Genomic DNA, 27,187 nt, shown 5'->3' with positions numbered 1-27,187 from the left:
AGCCTTCATTGCATTTTGCTTAATTTTATTTCCACAGTTACACTATCAATCATTTGGCAAAATGATGGTGTGATAATATCTTGTATTGGCAAGGATGTTAGAAAAGAAGAATTCTTATACCTTTCTAGGATGGTACAAGAATTAATTTAGTGGCATCCAGTGAAAATGAAATGAGTACATGCCCACAACACAGCAAGTGCACTTTAAGCATTTATCCAGAAGAAACATTTACACCTGTACATCAAGAATGATGCAAAAGAGTGTTTATCATAGAATTACATAGTAAAAAAGGGATTGATCACAATCATCATACCCATTAAGAGAGTACTCTTAAAAACTGTGCTCTAGTTTGGAAGGTAATAGTAAAAAGTTAATTAGAGTAATGATCTATGTAAATTTTTTGAAAAAATATAGACACACAAAAACTATACTGTTTATATATGTATGTTGATAAACATTCATACAATTCAGTCAGATCTCAGTTGGTTGGATGAAATGAAGCTCACGCTATGCACTAGAACTGCTACAGTCACTTTGCTGGTCTCATGGACGTTCACTGCCTACACTGGCTTCAAACCACAATCCTCAGATCTCAGTCTCCTGATAGGTAGGATTGATTGCAGGTGTAAAGTACCAGCAATCAGCTAAATCTCTGTTTTTAAGATAACATAAATATAACCACATTAAATGATTGATTGTTTACACTGGGTGGTAAGAATAAATTTTTAAATTTTTCCCATGTATTTCTAGTAAAAGAAAAAATCCTTAAAATAGCTACAAATGGAAAAGGAAGTGGCATACTGTGTACCTTGCAGCAAGTGCTTGGTTCTTGCCCTGTACCAAATGCCTTCATATGCATTATATTTTGTTACCATCAAACACTGTGAGGAAAGTAAGAATTTATTGCCTAATTTACACTTGAGAAAGTAAGGCTAGAGAAGTGAAATATCTTGACCAAGATGTTTTTGACATTTAAGCTGGCCTCTGTGCTATGATCCTGCCCTTATAAGAACTAGAAGAAGGGGAGCCATGGGCAAGAAGCCTATCTACTGAAGGGCTATATTCAAAATCACTTGGGATTCGACCACTTTTAGGATAGAATAGATTCAAGGCTAGAGAAGAAAGTCAAGGGGAGATAAAAATTTGGGTTAAAGAAGGAAAGAAATGAGAAGGCAGGTTTTTTTTTAACTTAGATTTTTGAACATAGGATCCCAACACAGCCCTTCCTTGCCTTGGGTGAATAAGTTTTAGAAAAAGTTGAGGAAAGGGAAGAGTTTTCCATCTGGAGTCTGTCTGGAACCTTGCTTCACCTCCCAGGTTTTCTGACCTGTTCTTACAACATAGATGAAATTTACAAAATCTTTAAGACAACACTCATAGAACTTCATTCAAGAGAGTTACTGGACAGTATGAAAAATATAACAAAAATCACAAATATAACTTTTAAGTAAAGAAATCGTGTCAAGCCATGTACAAACTCTGTGTCAAAATTAGTCTGATTACTTTACAATTATACACTTTTCCTTTCTATAAAAGAAGAAACCAAAAAGAATTGGTTGGTAGAAATAACATATAGATATATAGATATATAGATACATATATATATATACCAAAAAGTAACAGTCACACTGTCAATAATTACTGAAAGTCAAGTGCTTGATACCAACAATAAATTATTTCAGAAAGCCATTTGCAATTAGGTATTAATATCCTTAAAAGATGTTCTTTTTATTAACCAATACTTCTCAACTGAGTCAGAGAATACAGAAGTGATTTGAGAGATTGTTTTCTCAATTCTCCTGAGGAGTGTACTTGACAAGTACCATTGTAGATACAGTTCATTACAGTCCTATACCTCTTAACAGTGGGATGCATCCTGAGGACAATTTCACTATGGTGTGATCAATCACAGAGTTTACTTACACAAAACTGAATGGTAGAGGCCATCACTTTCTGTGGCTTCTTAATGCAATCCAGAGAAAAGGTAAACATTAGATTTTGAGGCCGCTGCCAGTTTAACACGCAATCTATCTTGTGGTTAGCTTTTTTTGGTAAGGAATACATCTAAAATAATGACCAAAAAGTATAAGAAGCATATAATTATAATTATCAATTATTATGTACTGTACATAATTGTATTGCCATGCTGTCCTTTTTTGGCACTTCTGAGGTTATCTGGGCAGTAAGTTCCTTGACACAACATCATTGCAGACAAGGAAACAACATGTTAGGCTAGGATGTTACAGTAGCTATGACACCAGTGGGTCATAGTTTTTCAGTTCCATAGAATCTGATGGAACCACTGCATTAACCAAAATGTCATTATATAGCACATGGCAATACATATGAAGTCTTTGGACAGCAGTACTTCATTCTCTCCTAGAATTCCTGTTTAAAAAGGCAATTTCTTTTATTCATGAAGAGAAAGTGGGTGGAGGAGAACCTGCTCATAAAATTCTATGGGTGTCCTACAGAATTAAGAAAGTTAGGGGAAGGGGTTGGGTTGGAAGGGGTAGGGGATAACAATGAAAGGGTGACATTGATCAGGATGTGTTGATTGTACTTATAAACTGATTTGTTGAATAGAAACTCCTTTGTACAACTACTTCAAGATAATTATAAAAGGGCAATTTTTGTCTACAAATCTATCATGGGGAAAAATGAAATCAGAACACAGATTTCTGTTCAAAATACATTTAAAGTAACAGGGAAGACATAACCCAAGTGGCCAACATGAAAAGATGACACCTGAAATTCATACCTGCCTACCCGATGGACTATTAGAAGCTATTTAAATAGTGTTTTCTTGGAATAATGGCTTGAGAAACTGTTTATAATTAGAAGGTACAGTCATACACATTCACCTAGACTAACATACAGCAGAATGTCTATACTGATCATCTGAGTGGAAGGATTAGGTATGATTTTAGATTGCATTTCTTTGTGGGGTTCTGTGGCTCTAGGACAATATCCAAAGCACCAGAACGTTGCTGAAATTCAGATTTCTGAGCACCTCCCTAGTTCTGGCAAATCAGAACTCCCAATGATTTTAAGAAAGATCTGGACAGTCTAAAGTGTGATGGCCCTTTCTTTAGCAAGATATTTCTTTCATCAGCTTTGTGGAAGCAGGTTAAAAGGAAACATAAGCTCTTCTAAGTTCCTCCTTTGGTTAGCTAGTTGAAAGCCAGGGTAGAGGAAGCAGAAAAGAATGAATAAAGAGCATGAATTATGCTAATGCCTGACCCCAAACAGGCTCCAAATCCATGATTCTTGATAAAGTCTCTAACATTCTTTCTGGGCCATGCACCTTTGCAGAAATGCAAGAGCACAATTTGAGTCCTTCTGGAGATCTTGTCTCTCTATTGCCCATTATAGAAAAGAACAAGATAATAGAAACCAATATAACTCATCAAATACTATATGGATTTCCCCTTTGCACAGTGAAATTTATTTCTGCCTCTTTTCATTAGCAAACATAGATCATTTTAATGATTTCCCTGAAATGTAATTAAAATCTGTTAAACATTGCCATCTCTGCCAAAGGACATGAGTGATTCTAATCTCAATTGATGCTGTGGCTTCTTCTACACTCCTCAAAGTAAAGAAACAGCGGCCACAGCGACACACTGTGTTTTAAAAACCCGGCATTTCTTTCTTCCTGCCTTTTACTCATCATGCTGAGCTAGAGCTGACTGATAAATCTTTTTCTTTTGTGAGGATTGTCCCACTTAAAATCCAAATAAATGAGCAGAATGTGTTTTGTGTATTTGTAACGAAGCATTTTGATTCTGCCCGTTGAAGAAGCAATACATTTGATAGGCTGTGCTTCTTGTGTTTAATCCTTTATCTGGGAGGAAAAGAAAGACAACTGGACCCACTCAAATAGCTGATTCCAGTGATTCTGGAGAAAGACTCAGGAGATTGCCAGGCTTACATTATTGATTTACAGAAATTATGCCTGCATCTAAGAGGGTGGCCACAAGAGCACAGGTCCAGGCTTCTGATCCAAATGTCAGGACGTGTGGCACAAAACCTAAATTTGGATATGGAAGCATAGATGTTCATAGTTACTTCCTGATCCCTTTAGTGCTTCCATTTAAAAGAAGTGTTAAGATAACTTTATACTAATAAACAAAATAGGGTATATAGTTAAACTGGAATATTGTTCAGCCTTTAAAAGCAAAAAAAATCTAGCATGTGCTATAAAGTTAGTCAACTTTGAAAATATGCTAAGTGAAATAGTTCAGGCACAAAAAAGACATATATCATTGTTTTTATTTGAAATATCTATAAGGGTTCATAGAGACAGAAAGCAGAATGGTAGTTGCCAAGGCTTGGGGATGGGGAGGGAAGAGAAATGAGCAATTGTTATTTTATGGATATAGAGAAAGGTTCTGGGACTAAGGGTGGTAATAGTTACCCAAGAATCCAAATGTGCTTAATAATTCTAAACTACAGTTTAACCATCATTAAAATGATACAATTTATGTTAATTTTATCATAGTTAAAAATGCAAGTGAAATCAAATTAACATTAAAGTACAATAGATGAAAGAACAGGACATAGGAGATCATAGTGGATTCATAGTAATCCATAATGGATCAAGCCATAGACCCAGCAGGTATGCCAGGATATGCAGGATGAGAGCACGCAGTGACATCTTTGGCCCTCTGCAGCCCCACCTCCTAGCCACAGGTCAGGAGATACAGCAATCCTTCTTCCCTGTGGTAGTGTCACCCATCAATGTTCCAAACCTGTTTTATGAAAGATCATTGTGGGGACAGAGGAAATTGGATGTAGGTATGGCAGCAACCCAACTTGACCTATCTCTGGATGAAAGGATGAATGCCTAAGCCGTACCCTTATGAAAACAAGATGAGGTGAGTTTTTCTTAGATACCTGGCATCTCTATCAAAGCCATGTACCCTGCAGTCTCACACATGGCTAGGAAAATCCTTTGCATATCCCACTTTATCCTAGTTATGAAACTTCTCTGCTCTCCAGTCCAAAATACATGTCAGTGGCAAGAGTCTAAAACTTGTTCTGCAATGTTATTATCCTTTACAAGGCTAACAAGTGGGTAACTCCTCACTTCTTTATTACCTTTCTAACTAAAAGTCTTCAAAGTCAAGATGTTGACATTTGTAGGGTTTTTGGTGATACAGAGATTTGAGCTCAGAGCCTCCTGCTTGCTAGGTAAGCAAGCCTTCTACTTGAGCCTCATCACTAGCTCTACTTTGCTTATTTTTTAGGCAGAGTCTTGTGTTTTGCTTGGGTCTGGACTTGAACACTGTTTCGCCTACATTTGCCTCCTGAGTAGATGGGGTTGCAGGCATGTACCACCACACTCAGCCCAAGTTCTGGAATTTGGGGCATCCTAAACAAAATACAGACACTATGTCTCCACCTTCAAGCACCATGCTCTGATCTCCAGGCCTAATTTTAGGTCAGGATTATGCACTGAGCAGACTGAGATACTGCTCATGTCTCATTCATCAGGGATGTGTGTCTCATATTTGCCCACCAGACTAGAAGAATACTCTGTATGAACAATAAATGTTTCTGAAACTCTTTAGTGACTAGATATATTTCTGATATATGAACATGGATTTTAATGGGATTCACTGTACTTCTTTAGAAACCACGGGTGTTTCTCAAATGCTTTCTTTTTTTCTCTCTCTCCTTCTCTAAGAACACTAGGTAACCCACATACTTTTATCCCTCCTTTCCAAAATATCCCAGGGAAAGTTTGTCAATTAAATCCATCTTAAATGGGACAGACACCAAATCACATTCCTTGGCTGTCATTTGGATATGGCACAGCTTTAAAAAAAACATAGTGATAATTTGTTTAGGTTTTCCTCAGCTATGATTACATTTGAGTTATATAATAATTGGTTGTCCTGGCCTCATTTTCCATCCTCCTCAGAGCATCCTGGAGCTGGAGAAGGAAAGAATTCAACTTTTATGCAACAACTTAAACCAGTACAGTCAACATATTTCTCTTTTTGGCCAAACCCTGACCACAGTGAGTAGTAAAGATGTCTTCATTTCTAGCATGCATGGTAAGATGGGCAGGAAATATTTCTTCAGCATCCTTTTGTGTTTCTTGACATTACAGTGCCACACACAGATTCACTGTGCCATCGGCAAGGTTGATATCGAGAAGGATATCCAGGCACTAATGGAAGAAACTGCAATTTTATCTACAGAAAACAAATCTGAGCTCCTGCTGACTGATTACTTTGTAAGTATGGGATGGCAGGAAGTGAGTGGTCTGAATGGAGAGACATAGCTAAATATTGAGAAACTCATTTTGAAAAGCATTGAACTAGTTTAGGTGGAAATTAACATTGGAAGCAACTCTAAAAGAAATATCTTCTTTGGTAAAAGAAATTCTTGATTTTTCCATAGTCCATATAATTTTTAAAACATAAGGTGTGGATGACAAACTTGACAGTGGACACCTGTCTTTGGTATTCTCTACCAAAGACAATTCAGTATTTGTCTTAGATACTTCATGCTGCTCTAACAGAATGTAGAACACTGAATAATTTATAAAGAAGATAAATTTATTTCATCCAGGATCCTGAAGGCTACAAAGTCCTACTCATCAAATCTTGTGAGCCCCTGCTTACTGCATAATAATATGGCAGAAGGTATTACATGGACAAGAAACAAAAGGGCCAAACTTGCTTTTATAACAAATCCACTCCTGTGATATTGACGTTAGTCCATTTGCTAGACACAACCCTAGTGATTAACCACCTCTCAACACATTGGGAAACTTCTAACACATAACATTGACATCATAGAAGATCTACAAGAGTAATACCAGGCAATATGTTTCACATAAGTAATCATCATGGAGCACATTGTGCTGTCCTGTAAAAGGCACTAGGTAACAATTTACCTCTAAACTTAACATTTGTTATCTCCCTAATCATATGGACCTATATGGAAATAAAGCTTTGCCTATATAAGTGCTTCTGAGTCTTTTACAAGGCCACAGTCAAGGTGACAGCCAGGAATGCACATGTCTCAGGTCTCTGCTAGGAGAGATTCTGCCTGTTCACGTTGGCAGACCTGTAGTCCTTGCTGACTGTGAGAAGGTGATGTCAATTCCTTGCCATGTGGATTTCCACATGTCTCACTGTATGGCAGCCTGTGAGTGACTTGAGAGAGCCAAAGAAGAGGCCTACTATTCCTTTCTTAGAAAGGAAATCTCATCATAGAGTTCTCTTAAGAACTACATGTAATCAAGAATATAGAGAAACATTTTATAATCCATAATATATATTTGTATAGCATATATTTATATTTAAAATATGTGATATATAAAATATATAATCTATGATATATCATACATAGAAATATTAACAGTTAATAGTTAATAAAATGAATACATTAATAATATATAATAATATATAGCAAGATTTTTATCCATTCATTTTATTTTCTTGATGGTATTCTCTTTGCTTCCCTTTCTTTACAGTAAAGCTAATCTCTCAACCAATATTCATGATTCTAAGTTTCCTCCTTTCTTATCAGAGAAGCTTACCTTCCCACTCTGTCTCATGTCATTAGTTCTCCTATTTCTCTACGGGTATCTGGCCAGTCATGTTCAACCACACTCCTCCCAAATCAACATCTCATTTTTTTAAAATTCAGCTCTTGAAATAATCCATGAGAAAACTCAGCTATCACTAGTGCTTCTTCACACCCTATGTGATAGAATTCCTCCTTTCTCCCTAAAAATCTTGCTTCACCTCCACAAGCACTTTCTGTTTCTTCCACTATTTTTGCTCCAGCAACTGTTCTACTTACTGTCTCTTATATGTTCCATATAAAGCCCTCTGTGTGTCCCTTGCCCATGCCCTTTCTTCTGCTGAAAGTGATTTTCATGTAACTGAAAGTGCTGGTCAGGTCTGCAGCCTCCTTAACACTTTCAACTGCCTCTACCCTTGAACAACGTACATGGCCTTGCATTAATGTCAGGCTTTCAAGACCTAGCCAACAGATAATCCTACGTGGAGCAGAGCTTGTGCTCTAGCTGACTTTCACTCAATACCAAGCCAACACAGAACTCAACCCTTTTTCACTCCTGAGGCAGTCCTAGGCTAAGACACATTCACTGTATTTGGACCATTTAAGAACTCAAACTTGACTATAGACAAATCATTTTAGGGAGCAATAGATTTAATCAATAAATTAAAGTGGTTATAGTAATGCTTCTCCTCCAAGAATAATTTGTTTTTTGGGTTTTGGGGGTTTTTTTTTTGAAGTTTTCAGGGGCTGGGAATGTGGCTTAGTGGTAGAGTGCTTGCCTAGCATGCATGAAGCCCTAGGTTCGATTCCTCAGTACCACATAAACAGAGAAAGCCAGAAGTGGTGCTGTGGCTCAAGTGGTAGAGTACTAGCCTTGAGCAAAAAAGCTCAGGGACAGTGACCAGTCCCTGAGTTCAAGCCCGAGGACTGGGGGAAAAAAGTGTTCAGTCAAGTATTTACAAGTTATAAGCAAGATGTTTTCTTATTAATGACATCTAGGACAGGAAAAGCAATGCATGTAAGACTAAGAATTATCCTGGGATTGGGTCTTTTTGAACCTTTTCCTTCACAAGTTAAATTGAATGTAGTCAGTGAAAATCTCTGAATAACTAAGAATAGCAACTCTAGCCTAGAGAAGGTAGTTCACACCTGTATTTCTAGCTACTCAATAAATTGAGCCCAGATTGAAAAGTCTGAGATTTCATCTCCAAATAGCAGCAAAATGCTGGGCTGGAAGTATGGCTCAGGGAGTAGAGTCATGAGCAAGAGGCTCAAGGTCCTGAGTTCAAGCCTTGGAACCTGCCTTCACACATAAAAAGAACAGCAATTCTTATTTTTACTCCTTAAGTTGTTAAAAATCCTTTTCTCCTCCTAAAGGAAGAAGATCCTAACAATATAATGGATAAAGAGAGACGAAAGACTTTAATAAAGCCAAAATTGTTGAGACTACAAAGAGACATTGAAAGAGCCTGCAGAGAGAAGGAAGGTATGTGATTGTCATTTCTATAGTCCCATAGAAGCGAATATTGTACCCAGAGGTTTTATGCAGAGTTGGGGGCCATCTGCTTCTGCTGAATTGGGCAGAGTATGTCTCATTTAAAGAACCACGTGATCAGATTGGGGACGTAGTTTAAACTGTCAAGTATATATCTAGTGTGTACAAACAATATTATAAAACCCAAAGCTACCACCAATTGCAACAAAAATCAAGAAGAACCATATATCAAATCTAAGCTGTATGGGTAAAGGAAATTTTAAAAGAGGAAAAGAGAAAGCAAAGAGTGTAAAATGATATATGGGTCTTTATATGAGAGCTATATAAGTAATACACTATTATTTTTAATATAGCATTTTATTGGGGTTTTTTATTCTATAATTGGATGGAATGAAAGACAATTTCTGTGTTTTTAAAGCATGGTAAACTACTATGCATAGAGTTCTAGACTCTTATTCCTTTTTTACTTTCAAACAAAATTAAATTAAATCCCATACTTAAATATTTGAGATTTTACAGTATGAAACAGCTCTAAAGCCACAGATAATTTTTTAAATGGCATACCTGTGATTCTAATAGATCTAGTTTCTTTTATGTTGACCAGGAACAACAACCTATTGTAATGCAATTCTGTTAGTAACCTGGCATTCTATAAATGCTAGGAGTGATTGGAATGACCTGATCAAAAGGAATTCAGAAACTTGAAAATTAAGAATCAGAATACTTTAAGAACCAGCATTTCTTAAATTTCATTAAACAAAGGTAAAGTCAAACAATAGTGAGTTCGTTTCTCATTATTCATCCAGAAATGTTTAGTAAGAACTACAGCTGGGAAGGTGGCTCAGTGGTAGAGTGCTTGCCTTGCATGCATGAGGCTCTGGGTTTGATTTCTCAGCACCACATAAGCAGAAAAAGCCAGAAGTGGTGCTGTGGCTCAAGTGGTAGAGTGCTAGCCTTGAGCTGAAGAGCTGAAGGACAGCGCCCAGGCCCAGAGTTCAGGCCCCACGACCAGCAAAAAAAGAGAAAAGAACTACAGTGCATCCAGTTTCCCAGGCATTTAGGAAGACCTGCTGGCATCACTTCCAGGTAGAAGATCAGGCAATTTGAGGATGTCAGGCCCCCTTTCTTCCCCCCAGGTTATCTCACTAGGACAGGACATGGTGACCCAGAACATGGTTTCATTTTCAGGCCTGGAACAAATGCTTTGCACACACTCCAGCAACTCCTCCTTCTCTGACTCAAAGAACCAGAAAGACACTGCCGCATTAATGGATGAGGTAAATATTTGCAGAATGTACTGTCTAATGAAAAGGTTATTTTTAGAAAACTTGCTTTCCAGCCCATTTGACCTGTTTACCTTTTTCTTATGACTTAGAACAATTTAGTCAGAAAGCTAATAAGGCCAGCTCTTGCCTAGGTAGTTTTAAGGATTTGGAAGGAAAAAAAAAATCCACCTACTTAGAAATGTTTGCTTTGGTGTCGTGTAAAAGGAGAACACCAGGGGAGGAAAAAACCCAACTGCGTCTGAAATAGAATTCTCCAAAATAGATTCATTCCTTAATGAAACCATATACACTTTGACCCAGGTAAGAAAAGCGACCAAAAAACACAGAGCTGGCATTCACAATGGCCTGTGTTTGGATATTTTTTTTACTACTTTTGATCAAGCCTTTTATTTCCTGAACTTTTGTCTAGCTGTTATCACTTATAAAAAGGCTAACTTTGATGTCTCAAGTATTTACTATTAGAACTATTAGTCCTTTCTGTTTTGCCAGAATTTTGTTTTTAATTTTTATTATCTTTCATGTACAAAAGAGCTTCCATCTAACTCAGCAGTTTATGAATAGCATCTTATGTTTGGATTTTGATCTGCAACCTGAAACAACTTTAGTTTTCTCTCTGTAATATGGGGTTACTGATATTTACTTCATAGAGTTTTTGTGTAGAGGAATATTATATAGAAAATGCTAGTTTTAAAACTACTTGCATACTCACAGGACTCTTCTGTCATTTGCTTTCATGTCCAGTAAATTATATGAGCTTTACATTAGGAAATTGCCTTTGTACCACATGATTTCAGTCAATGATAAGCTAATGTGAGTGATCTGAGCCTCTTTAAGATCAGCATGGCTAAAGAAGCACATTTAGTAGGTTAGGTGCATTCTAGTGATTTTTTTTTAGCTCGGATTATTTTTTATTTCATGTTGAACTGATTAACCTCATCACAAGTTGAGGGGCATCTTCAATGTTTTATTAAAATGCCATTCAGCTGGTGTCAGAATCCTGGAGAATAACAGGGAAGGAAAAGAGCAGACTGGATGTGAAGCAAAAGCCTCGGGGGATGTTGGAAGCAACTTTAGAGGCCTACTTCTTTGAGCTCTAGGAACATACATGGTCAGAGGAGGGGAGGGGATGAGATTCCTAGATTTTTTTTTTTTTGATGGCAGTACTGGAGTTTGAACTGAAGACCTAATTCTTGCTAGGCAGGACTCTACCACTTGTGTCATGCTTACCACTCATTTTTGCTTTAGTTATTTTTTTGCTTTTTTAAATTTTATTTTATTGTAAAGATGTAAACAGAGGGGTTACAGTCACATGAGTAACGTAATAAGTATATTTCTTGTAGAACATTGTTACCTCATCCTTTGTTTTCCTCCTCCTACTACTATCTCTTACTTCCCGCACCTCTTCCACTACCCCTCCCCCACACCTTGTCCGAAGTTGTAAAGCTCATTTCCAACACAGTGTCTTGTGAGTATCATTGTTGCAATGGGTCATCGTGTGTCCTTGCTTTAGTTATTTTTTAGAAAAGTTCTCTTACTTCTTGCTCCTCCTCTCTCAGCTGCCCACATAACCAGGAGAGAAAGCATGAGCTATCATGCCTAGGTAACAAATAATGTGTATATATGTTTGTGTGATTGTGTCTATGTGTACATGTACTGGGGATTGAATTCAGGGCCCAGTGCTTGCTTGCTGGGCTTTTTGCTCAGAGTCTAGACTTCCAACAGCACCACACCTTTAGCAACGGGACACATTTTGGCCACCTCTTTGTAAAGAATCAACAGAAAAAGAATGGCTTTAAAAGATCCAGACTTAAAAAAAACAGAAATAAAAACAAATAGGCACGTATTACCTGTATGTGCAGGACTATAGCTGATTGCTATAATTTGAGTGATGAGAAATGGGCTCAGGTTAATCTGGGAAGAATTCAGGGAGAGATTAAAAAAAATTCTAGCAATGTTTTAAAGGATGTCAACTTTCTTTACTCAGCCTGTATGTCACCTTGACAATAATAAAAAAGAAGAAAGTATTTAATAATTATGCTCAACCTGGTGATTGCAAATGCTTTGATGAAAGTAGACCAATGCAGCCAGCTAGATTGCGCCATCTTTTTAGGTATAAGATTCCTTTACTGGAGACGCTGTTGCAGAAATGGTCTTCAAACTTCTTGTGAAAAGAAAGGCCTTCATCTGTTCCCCTGGGAACAGAGGTGTTAAACATATTACTCCAGTAACATGGGGCTACAATTTATAAAAGTCATAAAACAGACTTAGGACATTTTTCTGTGAAGATACAAAATGTTTAGTTAATTAATTCAATGCAAATGGTCATCCAAAACATTTACAATTGAATTAGTTATAAGTTGCTTTGGCTTTTCGTATACAAAACTCTGTCACTGCCATTACTAACAAAAGGCACATGCTAGGATCATCTGGGCACACACTAGATTGACTCACACACCCAAAACAAGAACATCTGACTTCTGAACTTAATGTATGCATGATCTAGCAAGGAAATAACCATGAACTTTCAATGCTAAATATCCATGAGACCTCCTTACACATGCTCTGCATCTGGGTAGATGGAAATTAGTGGTATTCGACACATTTTCTGTCACCCAGGGAAAGGTTGGAAGAGGAAATTTTGCTTTATTTAAATTATTTCCTATTTTTGTCAAACTATGGCAATATACATCTGTAATCCCAGATACTTAGGAGACAGAAATAGAAAGAATATGGTTCAACGGTTGGCCATGCAACAAAGTTAGTGACACCCTATCTCAAAAAACAAGACATGGTTTCATGGTTATTCAAGAGGCAAAGGTAGGAGGATCTTGATCTGAAGCCAGTCTTGACAAAAGTACCAGACATTATCTGAAAAATGAACTAAGGCAAAAAGAGTTAAGGGTGTGCTCAAGTGGTAGAGTGCTTGTCTAAGAAAACATAAACCTCCTAAATTCAAGCCCTAATGAAGACCCCTGCTTTTAAAAAAAAGTTATTTCCTATTTCATTGTCTCCCAGTCCTTGAAGTGCCATATTTGAATGAAGAATGTTGATAAGGCATGTCATAGGAGAAATTGTTTCAGAAACAGGAGGGAGACATTTTGATTGTTTTCAGAGACTGAAAAGCACCACACATAAAAGGAAGTACATTCATTTTCTGAGCTTTCAAAAGGAGCTTGGCCTGGGTCTCACTAACAACAGGAGGTAAATCTACTTCACAACACAATGGATGGTGCTAAACAAGGGTTAGAGAACTTCCCCATCAAAGGACATGTTCTACCCATGGTGGAACCCCCAGAAGAGCTGTGAGGTTAGGAGCCCCCAGGTTGAAGTGTAAGAAAGAGATGAGAGGTATGGAGAAAGAATGAGGAGTGGGAGAATAGATAAGCAGAACCCTTCGAATGTTTACATTCTATATTTGATTTCTTCTGACCCAACCCACACTTACAACTCAGTAATTATAACACATTAATTCAAGGGCAAAGCAGAGAACAGAACGAGATGAGGCATTAGCCTTATTTTTAAATAGAAATACCTTAGAATATTATTTCCAATTTTGAGAGCATATTTCTACAAACCTTCTGGGTATTATAAGGTCCTTCTTCCTCAAAGAAAAGAAACAAAATCATGTCCATGTTTGTTTGATGCTACTAATGTTATTACACTCTATTATATTAACCTATGGTTTAATCACCCTTCCTCACTGCCACTAGAACTATCTTCCTGATTAGCACTTACTGTTAGGTTTTTAAAAAGAGGTGGCCGAGTAAGAACAGCACCACGCACGTGGTATTCAGGTAAGGGGTAGGTTTATTCATCGTTCCGACTGGCACCAGGCCATCTTGGTCCTCCACGCGTTGGGGAAGGGCCTGGGAAAGAGAGAGAGCTGGGAAAGAGAGAGAGAAAGAGAGAGAGAGCTGGGGAAAAGAGCTAAGAGAGAGCTAGAAAAGAGAGAAAAAAAAGCTAGAAAAGAGAAGAGCTAGAAAAGAGCAGAGAGCGTCTGGGCCTGGGCTAGGTCTTATCTAGGGTATGAGAGGAGAAAGGTGTGGCCACATCAAATTCAGATGTGACCTCAGTGGATGCAGATGTAACCTCTTCCAGGTGTCCCAGTTGCCTAGGTAACGCAGGTACTGGGTGGAGACTTTGCTGTGAGGAGGGAGGAGGGTGGAGTCTGCTAGCCATCCAGGAGCAGACCTTACACTTACTTCCTGTCTTGTTCCTCTGCAGAAAATTGCATAAAGCTGTGCAATTTGCATAGCTAATTTCAATGTCACAAAATACTGAGTAATGCTTCTAACAATATTCCTTTATCCTACTTAGGAAAGTGTTTTCCTTTAGACTCTTCTAAGAGTCCTTTTTCTTTCAGGTTTGTTCTCATTAGCAATTTTGTGCATATCTGTGAGTTTTGTGCATATCTGTGAGCCTGCTTCCCTAGACCTCTTCTCTGAAAGTGATCTCAGTCTTCCTTTATCTTTCTTATTGTACTTCAATTTCCAGAAATTTACTTATATGGCCCAATCATGTATCCACAGAACAACCTGAAACTAGACCTTCTGCAAGCAAACTCCTACAAACTGTCATCAGTATTAGCAGAACTTGAGCAAAGACCTAAACCCAGCCATCCTTGTAGTACCTCCATCTTCAAGTGGAAAGAAAAGGTAAAACTGCAGAGACCAGATATAATCTCTGGGTCGGATTTGCTAGGAGACATGGAGCTGTTATACATGCCAACGTTCCCAAATATTTATTGCAAATGTCAAAGACAAATTTCTTTTTGTTCCATTTGAGGACAGTAAGAACTAGATACAACCAAACACATTCTTTGTTCTTTCTCTTGCTCTCTCTCTTTCTCTCATACCTTATTTTTAGCCTTTGAATATGCTTTTGTAGAAAAATTTCTACTAAATTGAATTAGTATTCTTACAGATATAAATTTGATGGCTTTATGATCTGTATTAGTCTCATTATCACAGGTTTAGTTATGGCTCAAGGTTTAACATAGTATATACTGTCTGAGGAGAGTTTTAAAACTTTACACACAAGCTGGTCACTGGTGACTCATACCTGTAATCCTTGATACCAGGAGGCTAAGATGTGAGGATCACAGTTTGAAGCAAAGCTGGGGCAGGAAAGTACATGAGACTCTCTCCAACTAACCATAAAAACCTGGAAGTAGAGCTGTACCTCAAGTGGTAGAGTGCTGGCCTGGAGCCAAAAAAAAAGCTCAGGGACAGCGCCCAACCTCTGAGTTCAAGTCCCAGGACCAGCACACACACACACACACACACACACACACACACACACACACACACACACACACACACACACACACACACACACACATACACACACACACACACACACACACACACACACAACCAACCAACAAAAAGTTAACCGCCTACAAGTATTTTTGTAGTGTTGATCTTTCAGAAGCTGAAGATGAGCTCCTTGCCTGAGGAGGTATAGAAGAAAGCTGATTTCCATTGTTAGTCAGAAGCAGAAGCTGTCACTATCTTATCACGAAGGGCCAGCCTGCTTTCAAAAGAGTTTTAAGAGCTCTAAAATGATTGTAATCATGTAGCTAGTCATCATAATTCTACTTGCACTCAATTCTGTAAAAGCTAAGTTTGTAGAAGTAATGCAGTGAATGCAATTATTTGGCCTAGACATACAGGTCAAAACTGGAAAGAGGCTATAATTATAGTAACTGTGTAATTGTAAAAATATTAAAGCTTCAGAAACAAGACAATCTAAACAAAAGAGTTATGACTATATTAATTAGTTTTAATAAAACAAGTTCTTGAGGAAATTACCTCTAGATAATGAGTTTTTATTAAAACTTATAATTGACAAAATATGTTACATCAAAATTGAACTTTAAAAAAAAACTGTTTCAACAGGATCATACTCATACTTACATAAGAGTATCCCGGCCTGTTTTAACAAAGAGATTAGAGAATGCTGTGAGCAGGGCATCTTCTGGTGGGCAGAGCAAACCAACTTCTTCATCTTCAGGTAATCTAATACCCAGAATAACTCTGAGCTGCTTCTATTGGTAAAACACATTAGTACACTAAGTACTATTTTCAGGGCCATATTTACTTATATTTGCTCAAAGAAATTCAATTGCATTTGGTACTGAAATCTGTATTTTTGCAGATCTAATAAAAGAAGTAATGGGAGGTATTCAAGAAGAATGATGGCTGGGAAAAGAATGTTGTGAGAAATTGTGTTAAACACATACACACATGCGTCATTATTTTCTTTTTCAAAATTTTTTTATTGTGAAAATACTGTACAGAGGAGTTACAATTACATGGGCAAGATAACGAGTACATTTCTTATCAAGCATTGTTGCCTCCTCTTTGTTTCCCCTTACTATCCCTTCCCATCCTCCCCCCAGCTCCCCCCACCTGATCCTTCCCGCACCCCACCAAAGTTGTAAAGTTTGTTTTTCGACATACCAACTTATACATCTCATTGTTGCAATGGGTCCACCTGTATCCCTAGTTAAATGATTTGTTTTTGCCCTTCCCCTCCACAAATTATACCAACAACAAATACAGTGAAAGTAGGGGTTCTACCATGGGGGAGGGGCATACAAAGCAACATAGAAATCATCTTATAAATATGTTAGAAACAATTGCATGAAAGAAAAACAAAACATTTGAATACTTATCTTGGGGTTCATTCCCTTAACATCAACTTATCTGACTGCTTGACTCAAACATATACTAGTTATTGCAAATAAGGGAAACCATGGGACATATGTTTCTTTGGGCCTGGCTTACTTCACTTAATATAATTTTTCCCAAGTCTTTCCATTTCCTAACAAATGGGGCAATGTCATTCTTTCTGATGGGGGCATAGAATTCCATTGTATATATATATATATATATATATATATATATATATATATATACAATGTATATATATATGTAATATATATATATATATATATATATATTACATTTTCTTGATCCATTCATCTACTGAAGGGCATATGGGTTGGTCCCATATCTTAGCTATGGTAAATAATGCTATGGTAAATATGGCAAATAAACATGGTTGTGCTGGTAGATTTAGTATGGTCTTGTTTATGATCATTTGAGTAAATGCCCAAAAGTGGGATTGCTGGGTTATAGGGGAGCTCTATGTGGAGTCTTTTGAGGAATCTCTATACTGCTTTCCAAAGTGTTTGAACAAGTTTACACTCCCACCAACAATGTAGTAAGGTTCCCTTCTGTCCACATCCCCTCCAACATCTGTGGTTATTAGAGTTCTTAATTATAGCCATTCAACTGGGGTGAGGTGGTATCTCAATGTTGTTTTGATTTGCATTTCTTTTATGGCTAGAGAGGTTGAGCATTTCTTCATGTGTCTATTGGCCATCTTTTTTCCTCTTCAGTGAAGTTTCTCTTTAAGACTTTAGCCTACTTATTTATTAGGCAGTTGTTTCTTTGAAGATTTGTTTTTGGGGAATTTAATTTTTTGAGTTCCAGGTATATTTTAGATATGAGACCCTTGTCCGGTGTATGGCTAGTGAAGATCTCCCAATCGTGGGCTTTCTATTAATCTTGCTAGCTATGTCCTTTGCCATGCAGAAGCTCTGCAATTTCATGCAATCCCATTTGTCCAATCTTTCTTTGATATTTTCTTTATTGTTTAAGCATATACTATAATCTCAGATTTGTAGTTTTGTTTTGTTTTGTTTTGTTTCTGGGCCTTGAACTCTGGGCCTGAGCAATGTCCCTAAGCTCTTTTTGCTCAAGGTTACCGCTCCAACAATTTGAGCCACAGCACCACTTCTGGTTTTTAATTGGACAATTGGAGATAAGAGTCTCATGGACTTTTCTGCCCTGGCTGGCTTCAAACCACGATCCTCAGATCTCAGCCTCCTGAGTAGCTAAGACTATAGGCGTGAGCCACCAGCACCCAGTAATCTGTAATTTCTTGATTTGTAATTGGCACTAAACAGTCCCGGAAAAAAAAAAAAACTGGGCATTGTGGTTTGTATAGTATAAAAAGTCACTGTTGCCTTGTTTAAATGGTTCTTTAAGCACTGAAGGATGAGGGTAAAAAAGCATATGCTGTCTCTATATCTCTCATCTCTACCTGATAGCAATGCTGGTTTTCCATTCCTGTCAACCAATGATGTTATAACTAACATCTTTATTGTGATAATGATAACTTTTTTCCTCCAGACTTATTTCCAATACTATAATATGGGTTTTGTGGTCATATAATATGCACAGAATAGACATAATAGGTACATCAAAAATGCTTTTGAATCAAGGGATGTTAGATAAAACCATAAACATTCTTTTTGAGAACATTTCAGCACATTTAAATCTGAACTGCATTGTTAAATTGCCAAAAGAGCTTCTGAGTATATTTTGGCATCTATTCCTATTTTATAGCTAAGCACACAGGTACAGGAAAGTTAAGAACTTTGTCTAAACTTACAGGCAGTGGTGGCATAGGATTCAAACTCAGAAACTTAGTTGTATCCCTTCGATTTGGATACTAATACAGCATGGTAATTATAACTTTATCTGACTTTTAGCCCCTGGTATGGCCCAGTCCAGCAACAGATTTTGCAAGGCCTTATATTCTTTTCAAGCCAGGCAAGATGATGAGTTGAATTTGGAAAAAGGTAAGACACATTTGCAAACATGTTCATTGCCTTTTCATGTTGAGATTCTTGATATGAATAAAATCCTCCATGGCATTGTAGCCTTAAGTTAGTACCAGTTGAGGTTTACAGTTCTTTGAATATAATGTAAAGATGACTGGATTAGGGACTCACTTGTATATCCAGCTATTTAGGAGGTGGAGCTTGGGAAGATGTCAGTTCAAGGCCAGCTCAGGCAAAAAGTTGTGAGGCCCCTTCTCAACCAATAGCTGGTATGAACCTGTCATTCCAGCTATGATGAGAAGCAATAAAAGGAAGATCATGGTCCAGACAAACCTGGAGAAAAAGTGAGACCCTAAAGAGCATAAAGGGCTGGAGACATGGCTCCAACTATAGAGTACCTGCTTAACAAGTACAATGCCCTGAGTTCAAATGTCAGAACCAACCTCTCAAAAAATATAAATAATATAAATATAAAGTGCATGAAAAACTATAGCTCACCTAATGATAACAGCAGTTATTCCATGTTTCTATGTGTCAGATATTGCTGCAAGAATATTGTTCAATTCATATTCGTAGGAATGCTCTTAGGAAGGTATTGACATCTACTCACATTTTATAGCTGAAGTACAGGACAGTTAAGAACTTGGGCTAACCTTACAGGCAGTGGTGGCACACGATTCAGACTCAGAAACTTAGTCATGTCCTTAGTTACGGAGCTACAATGGGGCAGAATGAATGTTGGCAGTGGGAGGTCATCAGCAAATTTAGACACTAAATTCACAGAAAGATGAAGTGACTTCTCATAAACTGGAATATAAAAGAAAGTTCTAGAACCTGGATCAATTGATTCCTAGTGTTTTACAACCAGCCTAAAGAATCAGACTTCTTTCTTGGTGGTACCAATTTTTATTTAACAAGCAAATGCATTACATGATGTAAACCTCAATAGTATTAAACAAAAACAAGTCTCCAGACTCAACTTTCCATTTATGTCCACATTTTGAATGTCAGTCCTAAGGCACTGAACTGGCAATGGAAGGACCAGTGATAAAGGGTTATATCATAGAAGAAAGTTTATTATTCATGACCAGAATATGGCATCCAGAGCCAGTGGAAATTGAGATGGATTTTCCAGCCACGTAGGAACCTTGTACATTTGTTCATGGGGTGCTATCTTTTTTAGCATATTGGTCAATTTCTCCTTTATTTTCTTTTTCTGTGACTCTAAAACATATTTTCTAGAGGCAGCCTACAACTCAAAGAGTCCTGAGGTTGAGTGACAGGGTTCACAATAATAGGACTCTTGCTTGTGTCCATTTTTCCATTGGTCTCAAATTCTACTTTGTACTTTCTAGTGTCTAAGTAGTTTCTTTAAGAGAAACACATTGGGAATACAGGAAATGTGGCAATACAATTTTAACTCATTTTTTAATTTCCTGATGACAGATTTTGTCAAACAATTTATTCACCTGAGAAACCTCATTGGAAGAGAACTTAGACTGAGAATGATACCCTGCAAGAATACGTAGTGATGCATGATTAAGAACAGGTGGAAAGAGCTTTAACCATCGCCTTTCCCTTAGAGCAAAATTCCCTGTGGAAAAGAATAGCTGGGCACTGCTGGTTCTGCCTGTAATCCTAGCTATTCAGGAGGCTGCGATCTGAGGATCATGGCCAGGTGCCAGCCCACAAGGGAAAGGTAGTGAGACTCATCTCCAATTAACCATCAAAAAGCCAGAAGTAGAGCTGTGGCTCAAGTGGTAGAGCACTAGCACTGAGTAAAAAAGCTAAGGGATAGTGCCTACGCCCTGAGTTCAAGCCCCATGACCGACAAAAAGAAAAAGGAAAGAAAAAAGAAAAGTCTTTGGAAAGAAAAAGTAGATCTTGGATCCTGAAGAAAGTGAAGGCTTCAATTTTGATGTAACAGAAGCAGCTTGTGTTAGTCAGCCTTTTGGTGCTGAGGAAATACTTGAGGAAAAAAATAATTTAAAGGAGATTTATTTTGGCTCGGAGTTTCAGAGGTGTCAGTTCATGGTTGGCTGGCTCCACTGCTTTTAGAAATGTGACAAGCAAAAAAAAAAAAAACCACTATGGAGAAAAAGGGCATGAGGAGAAAAGCTACTGGCTAGTCAGAAAGCAGAGAAAGATAGCCCAGCCAGCTGTGAATTTATCAGTGTCTTAATCCATTAATAAAGCTAGCATCTTCATGATCCAATCACTTCTCAACAATGCCACAAATTCTGGGGACCAAATCCTTAGCACATGAGCCTTTGGGACTTTGCTTCTTATCCAAACACAACACAGCCAGAAAAAAAAAAAGAAGAAAATGACTCTCTCATAAGACAGAGGTTTAACAAAAAGGATTTAGAGCACCAGGTTAAGTTTTAAAGCTATTAATATTATAATGATATATATTTTTAAAAATCAATATAGATTTAGATAAGAGCAGTCTGAAGGATGCTGTTTATTTGAACCATTGCTTTAGAAAACATTGTCTTTGAATTGATATTTTGTTAAAGTTACCTAAATTGATGAATGGGAAGTCATGTTACTGTGCAAATCTGTGACTGAGAATATCATATTAGGAAGCCAGGTGTCATAGAGAGGCGCTGTTTCGATCTTATGGAAAGATTGCTGAGACATACTCATAGGAGTCAAGAAACCCAGCTATCATGGTTACCAACATGTGAGACTTTTCAAGTATGGACACTAAGAAACAATTCACTGACAATGCATCGATTACAGAAATAGTAACCAGGTAGCTGAAGAACACAACTTGATTCTGCTATAAGAGAACTCGTTGATGGCACAACTCGGTGGTTCATTATCTTACCCATTTTAGTATTCTTTACCTTACACCTGTTTCATGGAGGTGCTGCCTAAATTTTTCTTTACCTGAATCAACTACATAAAATAAGGGCCGCAACTCTCTAGATGCAACATTTCCTTAAAACTCTTACTATGTTTTCTTTAAAGTCTGGTACATGCTAGAGTTGCCAAGACCTTTTTCTCTAATTAAAGGTGTATTTTTACAGGAGACATTGTGACTATACATGAAAAGAAAGAAGATGGATGGTGGTACGGATCTTTAAATGGAAAAAAAGGCCATTTCCCTGCTGCATATGTGGAGGAGTTATCTTCAAAGCCTGGAGGCACAGATATACAGGCTTAAAACAAGCCTGAGCACATGATCATGCACCCTGAAATCTATATAGTATGGTGCAAATAAAGATAAAATATTATCCTAGCAAGTCCTTTTTGTTTTCTTTCTGGATACGTGGTAGAGTCTTACTTACACCTCTCAGCACTGTGTACCCATGGTTATTTGATTCCAAGATGGATGAGTAGAGGGAAGACAGAAAGAAGCTTGGTGGTTCTCTACATGCTAAGAGACCTAGGAATGGTCCAGTCTAACTACTGGCATGGGGAAAGGCAGAAGGAAGAGGGAGGAAGAGGGGAGAGATTGATCCAGCACAAGATAGATTCAGATGTTTGTTTGAAGTCACATAATTACCTGACAACACAACAGCAATAAATTTTAGATGTCCTTTTTCCTCTGGGTAGCAACAGAACACAACTGCAGGCCTCCAAGGATGAGCTATCTCACCCAGGTTAGGAGAATAAAAAGGATCAGGAGCCAAGGTGAAGAGGCCACAGGATCGGAGAGTAAAAGACAGGAAGTCCAGATCCTAGACAGAGGAACAATGGTAGATGAGCTTCATCTGATCCAGGGGCCTTCTGAGGCAGTGGGGGTTTTGTTGTTGTTGTTGTTGTTCTTTGTTTGTTTTTTTACTTTTAGGTAATGAGGTTGAACTCAGGGCCTGGTGTTCTACCACTTGAGCCACTGTCTCCTGAGTAGCTAGGCTGACAGGCATGAGCCACCCTTGCCTAGTTAGTTTTGTTTTGCTTTGTTTTTGTGTTTTTGGTTTTGTCAGTCGTGGGGAACTCTGGGCCTGGGCGCTGTCCCTCAGCTCTTCAGCTCAAGGCTAGTGCTCTACCACTTGAGCCACAGCGCCACTTCCGGTTTTCTGGTGGCTTATTAGAGTTAAGAGTCTCAAGGACTGTCCTGCCCAGGCTGGCTTTGAACGGAGATCCTCAGATCTTAGCCCCCTGAATAGCTAGGATTACAGGTGTGAGCTCCCAGCTCCCAGCTCTAGTCAGTTTCTTATGTAGCCTTGCCCACTACCAACTTTTCTTAAGCTGATGTCAATCAAGCATGAAGCAGATGCCTGGGGATCTGAGGGAAAGAGCAATGCAGATAGGAAAGGGTTAGGTGGTAGTGGTACCTGAGAAACACCGTATTTCCTTGATCATTTAGAAACTTAGCAATTTGGGAATAAGGAATTTTGCACTTCCCAACTAGGTTATTATGGAAGGACTAACTAGGAGGTCTCTAGTGAACAGAAAATTAAATATTTGTAAGTCTCTAGTTTAGAAAGGAATTTACCATAAACCAACATTCACTATCAAAATGAAAAAAAAGGTGGAAATGAGGGCCTCGGTCCCTTCCCAGGGGAAGAATAGTTTGGAATGAGTATTACATCTATATCTGGCTAGCCTGGACTTTGAATCCTAATTTATGCTTCACACATGGCTAAAATAGCACAGGCCACCACTCCCAGGTTTTATTGGTTATGACAGGGTCCTGAATTCTCCTCTTCTCTGCTTCTGAGTAGCTAGGAATACAAGTGTAAGTCACCATGCCCAGCTCACTTCTTTTTTGTTTTAATTTGCAAATTTTATACATTCAAGAAGAAAAGTTTCAAAACTAAGATAGTTTATTTTTCCTAGCACTATGTCATTATATTCCTGAATAGCATATACAAGGTATTTATATAGAGATAGTAAATCTCAGACTCAAGTCAAATTTGTTCTATGAGACATAACTTACAGCTTGGAAGAGCAGATCCACAATTTTAATGTCATTTGTAATGGTGTGTTAATGATGCTTTCAGCATATAAGAAGTAGGCCATTAGACCATGAACAGAGATTTTGAATTTATATCTCCTTTTCGTTTTACTTCTTTCCATTAAGCCTTTATGGATAAAAAAAAAAGTGTAGGATTTAATTGCAAGTTTCTCTGGGCTGTTTGTGTGGAGAAAGTGGAGATGATGGCGGATGGACCCTCTTTGGAAGTAATTTTCAAAGAAAGAGCCCTTTCCGCCTTCATAAGTCAGCAAACAAGCTGGGCTCTGTGAAATGGTTTTCTTGCTTTGCAATGTTGGTATAAATGTCTTTTCTATCTATGGCAAGTTCTAAGTTTCAAAGAATACTGGAGGTGTCTGTCACTCAGTGATAGAACACATGCATAGCATGAGCAAGGCTCTGGGTTTGATTCCCCATACCAACAAATATAAAATAAAACGCTAATGTAGCTGGGTATTACAGAATTGCGAAGTATTTTTTAGGACAGCATGAATGCCATCTTGGACAGATGGAATTGTACTTCTTAGATGTGAGGCAAAAATAAAGTGCTTATTGGGTGAAAAGTAATGATATATCTGAGTCTTTTATAGTATAAAATCAATTCTCGCATGAATCGTTTAAACTATTAATTAGTACTTTATAACTATACCCCCACTAAGCAGTTTCATATGTCAGAAAGTTTTAGCACCGTTAACAGCCTGAAATATAGGCTACAGAGGCACAAGCCAGTTCTTATCAAACATATAGATATTATTCTACTTTACCTCCTTTCTAGTACAGTAGATCTGATATATCCATCAGGCTATCTGCCAGAAACATCTACTAATTTTATTTTTGCATTTTCAATTAGCCACAATAATATTCATAATGATAAAAGACATTTTAATCACTTAAAATGTCTCATGATCCAACAATGAACAATATAATATTCATTTTGGGGCTAATTTTACTGTACAGAATTATAAGCCCTTATTTTATTTTATTTTTTTTGTCGGTCTTGGGGCTTGAACTCTGGGCCTGGGCACTGTCCCTCAGCTCTTCAGCTCAAGGTGAGCACTCTACCACTTGAGCTACAGTGCCACTTCTGGTTTTCTGGTGGTTTATTGGAGATGGAGTCTCACGGTCTTAACTGCCTGGGCTGGCTTTGAATCACGATCCTCAGATCTCAGCCTCCTGAGTAGCTAGGATTACAGGCTTGAGCCACCAGCACCCGGCTAATTATAAGCCTTTGATTAGTTTTTTAAGCATAGCTTAACTGTCCCCTCCCCAAGAGAAACCTCCCTTCCTTGCTCCCCCTCCCCCAAATGACTTGATGATTCTGAGGGACAATCAGCCTGACTGGGACCAAGAGAATACATTAGAATCAAAATCACACACCCCATGGTCCTTTGCAACGTATCCTGGGAAATGAGGTAAATCCAGGGAAGGTAGTCGGGGTGAGATGACGGAAGTTAGATTTAGACAGTTATGTAGATGCTGTATAGTAGAACATTTTGCAGAGAGAATGCATACGTCAATAACTGTCTTATCTCCAGGACCAAGGGAGGCCAAGGAGATACCTAAAGGAAGAGAACCTGAGTTCTGAGTTTATGACATTTTCAGAGAAGATTCTCAGCATATGTCAAGATAGAAATTAGTAAAGTTTATAACAGCAAAGAAAGGAGAGTACACACCCAGACCTGGGTATGTGGTCACATGAAAGAGGGGCATTGGACATTTTAACGTTAGTGATACTTATTCCAGGTGAAATGGATGTAATTTAAATGTTTAGCTAAGTGGGCCTTTGTTCTAAGCAGCCTGGACATCCCAACCATTCCTATCGCTATGGTATTCTGACTTTAACCAATTCAGCCAGACACATTCAATCTGAAAAGGTAGTTAATTAGGTGTCCTTGCAACACTTACTTCTACCCTTCAGAGGAAGGAAGGGGAGTAAACTAGAAAGTAAGTATGTTTGGTCTCTAGGGCACAATTGTCTGAAGCAAGGACAGGTGGAGAAGGAAGGTCATCCTTGTACTGTTCAGTGAAGGAGCATGAAGCTTAAAGAAAATGGTGTTTGTGCACTTCTAGTTTGGTTATACATTAATAAGGTGTATATTTGCAAATTGCAGGTTTCTTCTCAAGTTCCATGTCCCATCCTGCCTCATTTCCATCTTCTACTCTCATAAAGACCTGAGTGGATGAGTTCAGTTGATTTCCCAGGAGACTGCTCAGTGAGCACCAGACTGCCACTCTGCTGCTCACTATTTTCTGAGACTTAAAACTGCTTTGTCATTTTAATGAGGCTATTTCCTAAGCATAAAGACAAAGGATAGTTCCCAGCTTTCAAGGCAATCTACCTTTTTGGTGTTTTTTTGTTTTGTTTTGTTTTCCCCCAGCACTGAAGTTTGAACTGAAAAACTTGTGCTCATTAGGTAAATGCTCTACTACTTGAGCCACTCACTCAACTTAATCATAAATTCAAATTTGTTTAAAAACTTAAGAACTGGGGCTGGGAAGGTGGCTCAGTGGTAGAGTGCTTGCCTTGCATGCATGAGGCCCTGGGTTTGATTCCTCAGCACCACATAAGCAAAAAGAAAAAAGCCGGAAGTGGCGCTGTGGCTCAAGTGGTAGAGCGCTAGCCTTGAGCTGAAGAGCTGAGGGACAGCGCCAAGGCCGAGTTCAGGCCCCACGACGATCGGACCAAAAAAAAAACAAAACTTAAGAACTATCCTTGCATTTCTTCCCTACAATACTGTATAGAAAGGCATTAAGGTGCAGCAAGCTGATGGATTCAAGTGTTGAGTTCAAATCTAATTCTAATACTAGCTATGATTACCAACTGTGTGACTTGAGTTAAACTTTGCACTTTTAAGTTTTTAACTGAAGAACAAGGCTATCTTGTTCTATCTATCTTGTACTATCTATTGCACAACTTGTGAACATACAAAGAAGCAAATATATATGTAAAATGTTTAGAAAAATACCAGGCTCATAGGCATTGCCAGAAATATATATATATATATATATATATATATATATATATATATATATATATATATATATATATATGGTATTCTAAGATGGCTAGCCCTAACCAGGCTAGATTGCCTGGATAACCTTCAACTTTGGAATGAGTCAACTTCCCTGTTGAGAAAGTAAATCAATATAAATTTCATAGCCTAAGTCTCTGGCATGACAGTGCACTTTGTACATTCAACTTTGGATAACAGCAGCTAAGCTACTTCCTGCAATGTCCTTTTGTAACTTTCTTACTAATGTCCCCAGGTCTTAGCCCAACATTTAGAAGTGAT

At 38.0% G+C, this 27,187-nt stretch overlaps 1 protein-coding gene across 6 annotated transcripts in view; it reads left to right on the top strand.

Annotated features, from left to right (window-relative positions):
* The window catches only part of Nostrin (nitric oxide synthase trafficking), a 61,258-nt gene extending 39,049 nt beyond the window's left edge, over window positions 1-22,209 (top strand). For all 6 annotated transcript variants that reach the window (XM_070021538.1, XM_070021529.1, XM_070021511.1 and 3 more), the window contains 8 exons: window positions 5,930-6,028; window positions 6,122-6,247; window positions 8,926-9,034; window positions 10,232-10,320; window positions 14,859-14,984; window positions 16,230-16,344; window positions 18,896-18,985; window positions 22,003-22,209. In XM_070021538.1, coding sequence (XP_069877639.1) covers window positions 5,930-6,028; window positions 6,122-6,247; window positions 8,926-9,034; window positions 10,232-10,320; window positions 14,859-14,984; window positions 16,230-16,344; window positions 18,896-18,985; window positions 22,003-22,139 — 891 coding nt within the window. In that variant the 3' untranslated portion in view covers window positions 22,140-22,209. The remainder of the gene's footprint in view (window positions 1-5,929; window positions 6,029-6,121; window positions 6,248-8,925; window positions 9,035-10,231; window positions 10,321-14,858; window positions 14,985-16,229; window positions 16,345-18,895; window positions 18,986-22,002) is intronic.
* The last annotated feature ends 4,978 nt before the right edge of the window (window positions 22,210-27,187 follow it).

Source organism: Dipodomys merriami, unplaced genomic scaffold (assembly GCF_024711535.1).
Source record: "Dipodomys merriami isolate MVZ:Mamm:240054 unplaced genomic scaffold, mDipMer1.0.p SCAF_1, whole genome shotgun sequence".
Lineage (NCBI taxonomy): Eukaryota > Metazoa > Chordata > Mammalia > Rodentia > Heteromyidae > Dipodomys > Dipodomys merriami.
Note: the sequence above shows the minus strand (reverse complement) of the source record. Positions and strands in the feature narration are given on the sequence as shown.